Source organism: Pistacia vera, unplaced genomic scaffold (assembly GCF_008641045.1).
Source record: "Pistacia vera cultivar Batoury unplaced genomic scaffold, PisVer_v2 Contig162, whole genome shotgun sequence".
Lineage (NCBI taxonomy): Eukaryota > Viridiplantae > Streptophyta > Magnoliopsida > Sapindales > Anacardiaceae > Pistacia > Pistacia vera.
The window spans coordinates 5,359-12,979 of record NW_022195705.1 but is presented as its reverse complement, the minus strand read 5'-3'; the positions used below and the strand labels follow the sequence as shown (position 1 = coordinate 12,979).

At 39.6% G+C, this 7,621-nt stretch overlaps 2 protein-coding genes across 2 annotated transcripts; both read left to right on the top strand.

The window, feature by feature from the left end:
• Nucleotides 1-201: 201 nt before the first annotated feature.
• LOC116125266 (TPR repeat-containing thioredoxin TTL1) lies at nt 202-7,210 on the top strand. The gene is made up of 8 exons (XM_031410997.1): nt 202-1,486; nt 2,558-2,753; nt 2,841-3,025; nt 3,104-3,437; nt 3,516-3,720; nt 3,803-3,909; nt 4,044-4,180; nt 6,537-7,210. The coding sequence occupies exons 1-8, from the start codon at nt 558-560 to the stop codon at nt 6,550-6,552; spliced, it is 2,109 nt and encodes a 702-aa protein (XP_031266857.1). The 5' UTR covers nt 202-557; the 3' UTR covers nt 6,553-7,210.
• LOC116125267 (TPR repeat-containing thioredoxin TTL1-like) lies at nt 4,723-7,210 on the top strand. Its single transcript, XM_031410998.1, has 6 exons — nt 4,723-5,109; nt 5,197-5,381; nt 5,460-5,793; nt 5,872-6,076; nt 6,159-6,265; nt 6,400-7,210. The coding sequence occupies exons 2-6, from the start codon at nt 5,203-5,205 to the stop codon at nt 6,550-6,552; spliced, it is 978 nt and encodes a 325-aa protein (XP_031266858.1). The 5' UTR covers nt 4,723-5,109; nt 5,197-5,202; the 3' UTR covers nt 6,553-7,210.
• Nucleotides 7,211-7,621: the final 411 nt, after the last annotated feature.

Sequence of the window (7,621 nt, the reverse complement as noted above, 5' to 3'; positions counted from 1 at the left end):
AAAACGTGCTTAAATCGAAATAATTTTAAAATAATAATGTTAAAAATTAGAAAATAAAAAATGAGAATAATGGAAAAGACAGAGAAATAGGAGGAATAGAGAATAGAAGACAGAGAGAGAGAGAGAAGTGAAAGAAAGAAAGGTGTCTCGTGAAGCAGTGGGTGAAAGGAAGAAAAGAAAAAGAAGAAAAAAAAAAAAAAAAGTTCTTCTCTCTCTCTTTTCTTTCTTCTCCTGTGGAAAACTAAAACCCTCTCACTCTTCAATCTCTACCATTTTCCCCCTCACATTCATTCTTTGCTTCCTCCTTTTATATATCACGAGATCCCCATCTCTTTCTTTCTTTCCCCCATCTCATGCCTCCTTCTTCAAACCCTCTTCTTCTTCCTCCTCCTCCTCTTCCCCTCCCTTTTCTTCCTCTTCAATACCTTCCTTTCTCACTTTCTCTTAGTTACATTCACACACATTGCTGTTACTAAACAAACCCAAGAGAGAATCTGACTGTCCATCTCGCCATTTTGTCTTCTTGTTCGCTAATTTGATTAATTTTGACAATTAGAATGTCGCATTCCGGGAAGAACATCACCACTGACTTAGGGTTTGATAATCTTTCCATTCATGACTCCTTCAGTTGCGAAATGAACAAGCCCGATTTCCGAGAACTCGATCTAGGGTCACCGGTCTCGCCACTTCGGACTCGAACCACTGGACTCTCCACCACTACCACTACCACTACCACAACCACCACCAGCTCCAGCTCTAGCTCTTCCGGATCCATCTCCGGCCAAACGAGGTCCAATCCAGTTGCCAAAAGGCCTGAATCTAGCCCTAACAGCCACTCCGGTGAACTCTCTGGTTCCTGTGAAACGAGCCCAACCGCTCCTAACCGTAATTTGAAGGTGGGTCATAGTAGATCCGAGTCCGGATCCGCGTACCCTTTAATCTACTCCGGTCAGCACCAGAACCAGAGTTCCGTCAACTCACCGCCCATTAATGTACTTCCCACTGGCAACATCTGTCCATCTGGAAAAATATTGAAAACGGGAATGGGTCTAACGGCTAACCGGAGCACGAGAACCGACACGCTTGGATCCGGTTCGGGTCATTATGGGCACGGAAGCATAATGCGTGGCGGGAGTAGCAACGTTTCCACTGCTTCGTCTTGTAGAAGCGGAGGAGGTGTAGCGGTGGGCCCGGAAAATGTGGCTGGTGGTAAGATTCATAGAGGCGGAGCTAGCGGTGGAGATGCCGAGGAGTTGAAGAGAATAGGAAATGAGTTTTATAGGAAGCGATGTTTTGGTGAGGCTTTGAGTATGTATGATAGGGCGATAGCTTTAGCGCCGGGAAACGCCGCTTATCGGAGTAATAGGGCAGCAGCTTTGACGGGTTTAAGGAGGATTTGGGAGGCTGTCAAGGAATGCGAGGAGGCTGTGAGATTGGATCCTAATTATTGGAGGGCTCATCAACGTTTGGCATCTTTGCTGATAAGGTGAGCGTGAGAGTGAAGTTTGAGCTTTTTTAGGGGTTTTTAGTTGATTATTTTGATAACTGTGGGTCGAGTTTTGGAGGGTGTGCGCGGTTCTTGTGAGTTTTGCTGATCTTTAATGTACATTGGTGAGAATGGTTTAATTTGTCAGGTCAACCTGATGGATTAATTGAGTATGGTGTTTTGGGTTTTGTTTTAAGTTGTACGGAGAATGTTTGCTTGATTATTGGTGGATGTATATATGTGAGTTCTGGTGATATTTTGAGCTACATTGGTGAGAAGGATTTTGCTTTTGTGAGGTTGTTAGATGGGTGAATGAAGCTGTCTTTTGTTGGTTGTATTGATATTCATAATGCTTGATTGTTGATGAGAATGTTTTATGCTGTTTGATGTTTATCATACGGGTTATGAATTGCCTAAATTTTGGGGATTTTGTGGTGTAATGGGTGGTCAAATCCGTGCTTTGGTTATGTAGATGGTTATTCTTACTTAGGTTGATGCATTAGTGGGTGAAATTATTGATCTTGTACTGATTTTATTGATGTGTTTCTTAATTTTGGATGTCCTGATTTCATTGGCTAGTGAGTGTGCGTTTGTTGATACGTCGATATGCAGTATTGAAATTGGTTATATATTGGATTGTTAGATCTTGTTCATGTGTTGACATTGACTATCTACAGTTCCTTTTTTCTCTTTTACCCTTTACCTTATCTATCTGAGTTCATTTTGTTTCAGATTTGTTTGGTCCAAAAAAGGCATTAGCTTGAATGCTTAAATTTCTTGGTTTCTCATCTTATTTTTCCTGATTTCTTGGGTTTCATTTACTTTGTCACTTAACTTCTCTTTTGTTGATTCTCCTTCAACCCACTGATCATAGGTTTTTTTATTGCTTTCAATAATTAAAAGTATTGTTGGCAATGTGATATCACTTTGTTAATTGCATATGTTTCAGTTTTTTGACTACTTTTGTATGATTTAGGTTCTTGATGGCAGTCTTTTGCTTGTTTATATCTTTTTGGATAGTCGAAATCCATTATAGGTTTTGGCCATGCCATTAAATGAATTTTGATACAGGTTAGGGCAGGTTGAGAAGGCCAGGAGCCACCTTTGTTTGCCTGGGCAGCAGCCTGATCAAAATGAGTTGCACAAGTTACAGGCAGTAGAGAAGCATCTTAGCAAATGCACAGATGCTCGGAAAGTTCGTGATTGGAAGAGTGTGCTAAGGGAAGGTGAAGCAGCCATTGCTGCTGGAGCTGACTTTTCTCCTCAGGTAAATGCCTATCTGATATTTGTTGTAATGAATATGGTGCATATGGAAAGTAACAAATGGCTTAACTGGGTCAAATTGAAATTTCAGCTCCTTATGTGTAGAGCAGAAGCACTTTTGAAACTCCACCAACTTGAAGATGCTGAATCAAGCCTATCAAACATTCCCAAATTGGAAACACCTACTGTCTCTTGCTCACAGACTCCGTTTTTTGGAATGCTCTCTGAAGCTTATCCCTTCTTTGTCCGAGCTCAGATTGAAATGGCATTGGGAAGGTGAGTTCTAACTGTTATGCTTTGTCAGAAATAAGATGCCAAAGGGGAGAGTGAGAACAGATAATGGATGTCTTGCAGGTTTGAGAATGCAGTTACAGCTGCCGAGAAAGCTGGGAAAATTGATCCTCGGAATGTTGAAGTTGCGGTACTGCTAAACAATGTCAAGTTTGTGGCAAGAGCTCGTGCCCGTGGCAATGATCTCTTCAAATCTGAAAGGTTCACTGAAGCCTGTGCAGCTTACGAAGAAGGCCTCAAGCTTGATCCATCAAACTCTGTTCTCTATTGCAACAGAGCAGCTTGTTGGTTCATGCTGGGGCTTTGGGAGCGATCTGTTGAAGACTGCAACCAAGCTTTGCGTATTCAACCCAATTATACCAAAGCTCTTCTTCGGAGAGCTGCCTCAAACAGCAAGGTATGGTGTCTGATAAAACTTGTATTGTTTGCTTAACTGCTTGTAGATATATCCAGTGATAATTGTGGCAAATTGCAGCTAGAAAGGTGGGCTGATGCTGTGAGAGATTATGAGGTTTTAAGAAGGGAACTTCCAGATGACAACAAAGTTGCTGAGTCCCTATTTCATGTGCAAGTTGCATTGAAGAAATCTCGTGGTGAAGAAGTTTACAATATGAAATTTGGTGGTGAAGTAGAGGAAGTTTCAGGTCTTGAGCAGTTCAGAGCTGCAGTATCTTTACCCGGTAAGCATTCCTCCTGCATTTTGGAATTTGAGAAACAATGTTGTTATAGAATCCTTTTAACATTGTATTTAAAAAATTACAGGTGTATCTGTTGTCCATTTCAAATCGGCATCTAACTCACAATGCAAACAAATATCTCCATTTGTGGATACATTATGCGGCCGCTACCCTTCGATAAATTTTCTTAAGGTAATTCAGTTGCTTTATATTTGAGCCCTTGATTTTTTACTTGTTCAGGGGAGAATGAAAGAAAGAAAGTGGATTTCTTATATTAATAAAGAAAGTGGATTTCTTATATTAATTTTTGTTTTTTTGATTAAAAGGTGGACATTGATGAGAGTCCGGCAGTTGCAAATGCTGAGAATGTGAGGATTGTACCAACGTTCAAGATATACAAAAAAGGTAGCCGGGTGAAGGAAATTGTCTGCCCTAGTCGTGATATGTTGGAACACTCGGTGAGGCATTACAGCTTTTAGNGACTGTTGATGAGAATGTTTTATGCTGTTTGATGTTTATCATACGGGTTATGAATTGCCTAAATTTTGGGGATTTTGTGGTGTAATGGGTGGTCAAATCCGTGCTTTGGTTATGTAGATGGTTATTCTTACTTAGGTTGATGCATTAGTGGGTGAAATTATTGATCTTGTACTGATTTTATTGATGTGTTTCTTAATTTTGGATGTCCTGATTTCATTGGCTAGTGAGTGTGCGTTTGTTGATACGTCGATATGCAGTATTGAAATTGGTTATATATTGGATTGTTAGATCTTGTTCATGTGTTGACATTGACTATCTACAGTTCCTTTTTTCTCTTTTACCGCTTACCTTTTCTATCTGAGTTCATTTTGTTTCAGATTTGTTTGGTCCTAAAAAGGCATTAGCTTGAATGCTTAAATTTCTTGGTTTCTCATCTTATTTTTCCTGATTTCTTGGGTTTCATTTACTTTGTCACTTAACTTCTCTTTTGTTGATTCTCCTTCAACACACTGATCATAGGTTTTTTTATTGCTTTCAATAATTAAAAGTATTGTTGGCAATGTGATATCACTTTGTTAATTGCATATGTTTCAGTTTTTTGACTACTTTTGTATGATTTAGGTTCTTGATGCCAGTCTTTTGCTTGTTTATATCTTTTTGGATAGTCGAAATCCATTATAGGTTTTGGCCATGCCATTAAATGAATTTTGATACAGGTTAGGGCAGGTTGAGAAGGCCAGGAGCCACCTTTGTTTGCCTGGGCAGCAGCCTGATCAAAATGAGTTGCACAAGTTACAGGCAGTAGAGAAGCATCTTAGCAAATGCACAGATGCTCGGAAAGTTCGTGATTGGAAGAGTGTGCTAAGGGAAGGTGAAGCAGCCATTGCTGCTGGAGCTGACTTTTCTCCTCAGGTAAATGCCTATCTGATATTTGTTGTAATGAATATGGTGCATATGGAAAGTAACAAATGGCTTAACTGGGTCAAATTGAAATTTCAGCTCCTTATGTGTAGAGCAGAAGCACTTTTGAAACTCCACCAACTTGAAGATGCTGAATCAAGCCTATCAAACATTCCCAAATTGGAAACACCTACTGTCTCTTGCTCACAGACTCCGTTTTTTGGAATGCTCTCTGAAGCTTATCCCTTCTTTGTCCGAGCTCAGATTGAAATGGCATTGGGAAGGTGAGTTCTAACTGTTATGCTTTGTCAGAAATAAGATGCCAAAGGGGAGAGTGAGAACAGATAATGGATGTCTTGCAGGTTTGAGAATGCAGTTACAGCTGCCGAGAAAGCTGGGAAAATTGATCCTCGGAATGTTGAAGTTGCGGTACTGCTAAACAATGTCAAGTTTGTGGCAAGAGCTCGTGCCCGTGGCAATGATCTCTTCAAATCTGAAAGGTTCACTGAAGCCTGTGCAGCTTACGAAGAAGGCCTCAAGCTTGATCCATCAAACTCTGTTCTCTATTGCAACAGAGCAGCTTGTTGGTTCATGCTGGGGCTTTGGGAGCGATCTGTTGAAGACTGCAACCAAGCTTTGCGTATTCAACCCAATTATACCAAAGCTCTTCTTCGGAGAGCTGCCTCAAACAGCAAGGTATGGTGTCTGATAAAACTTGTATTGTTTGCTTAACTGCTTGTAGATATATCCAGTGATAATTGTGGCAAATTGCAGCTAGAAAGGTGGGCTGATGCTGTGAGAGATTATGAGGTTTTAAGAAGGGAACTTCCAGATGACAACAAAGTTGCTGAGTCCCTATTTCATGTGCAAGTTGCATTGAAGAAATCTCGTGGTGAAGAAGTTTACAATATGAAATTTGGTGGTGAAGTAGAGGAAGTTTCAGGTCTTGAGCAGTTCAGAGCTGCAGTATCTTTACCCGGTAAGCATTCCTCCTGCATTTTGGAATTTGAGAAACAATGTTGTTATAGAATCCTTTTAACATTGTATTTAAAAAATTACAGGTGTATCTGTTGTCCATTTCAAATCGGCATCTAACTCACAATGCAAACAAATATCTCCATTTGTGGATACATTATGCGGCCGCTACCCTTCGATAAATTTTCTTAAGGTAATTCAGTTGCTTTATATTTGAGCCCTTGATTTTTTACTTGTTCAGGGGAGAATGAAAGAAAGAAAGTGGATTTCTTATATTAATAAAGAAAGTGGATTTCTTATATTAATTTTTGTTTTTTTGATTAAAAGGTGGACATTGATGAGAGTCCGGCAGTTGCAAATGCTGAGAATGTGAGGATTGTACCAACGTTCAAGATATACAAAAAAGGTAGCCGGGTGAAGGAAATTGTCTGCCCTAGTCGTGATATGTTGGAACACTCGGTGAGGCATTACAGCTTTTAGAACTCAAAGACTATATATTGTACTTCTGTCAATTTTAGATTTCTTCTTGCTGCCCAACCTCCCAATTCGATGGGAATACACTCTTCCACTGCCGTCCCAGCTTCCACCATAAAACGATTACTAGACAACTGTGACATAAATCAGAACCACATAATAATCTCATTAGCCAATGGAACCCAGAGAGGTAGCTTAGCCCCTTTTGCAGTTTTTATTTATTCATTCATTTCTCATTGTCCTGTGGTTCCATTTTCTTCCTGCCCATTTCCTTTTGTCATTTTCCCTTTTTTTTTTTTCTATTTGGAACTCCTTTTCCATTTTCTTTGTAGGTCAGCCTGGTTCTTGTATCCCCACTTCCGTTGAGAGGAAAAAAAATAAAAAAAATTCAGAGGTATGTACAATTTGATTAAATCTGGTCCCTTAGCCACATTTTAGAGAGAGTAAGAACTAGCAGGCTGTTAGAAGAGAGGATCTGACGATCTGTACATGTATATATGTGATGATATATACAACAAATTGGAAGCCCTGAGGGAGATTGGATGTCTGGTGGGTACTTAGTTTACTGGGTTAGTGGAAAGAAGGATGAAGAATATGTTGTTATTAATACTGTTGTTTTTTACCCCCAATCATTTCATCAATAAAAAAAAGATCCCATTTTTTCCTTCTGTCTTTTCTCTCCTCTCCTCCCTTTGCATTCATTCATTTTCTTCCATATTATTGATAATTTCACCGATACATTTATGAAAGAGAAATCTGACTTGGTCTAGAAAGAAAAGTTTGGTTTTGTTATTAAGGAGTGGACAGAGTGGTTGACAGAATTCATTACTCCTCCTCTAACAAGTCTACACTCTACCGTTAACACACAAACCCACTTTTTTTTAAATTTTGATAAATAATTACATAAAAATATAAGTGGGTTTTGTTTTTCGGTTTAAAGTTGCCTTAATTTTGGGGCACGGCACAGTTTTTAGTGAGCGACTTATTTTTAAGGGTTTCTATTTTCTAATCTAATCTTCTCAATCCAATCACATGTGGGCATTTAAGTGACCCACGCTAACACGGCGCACCGAAC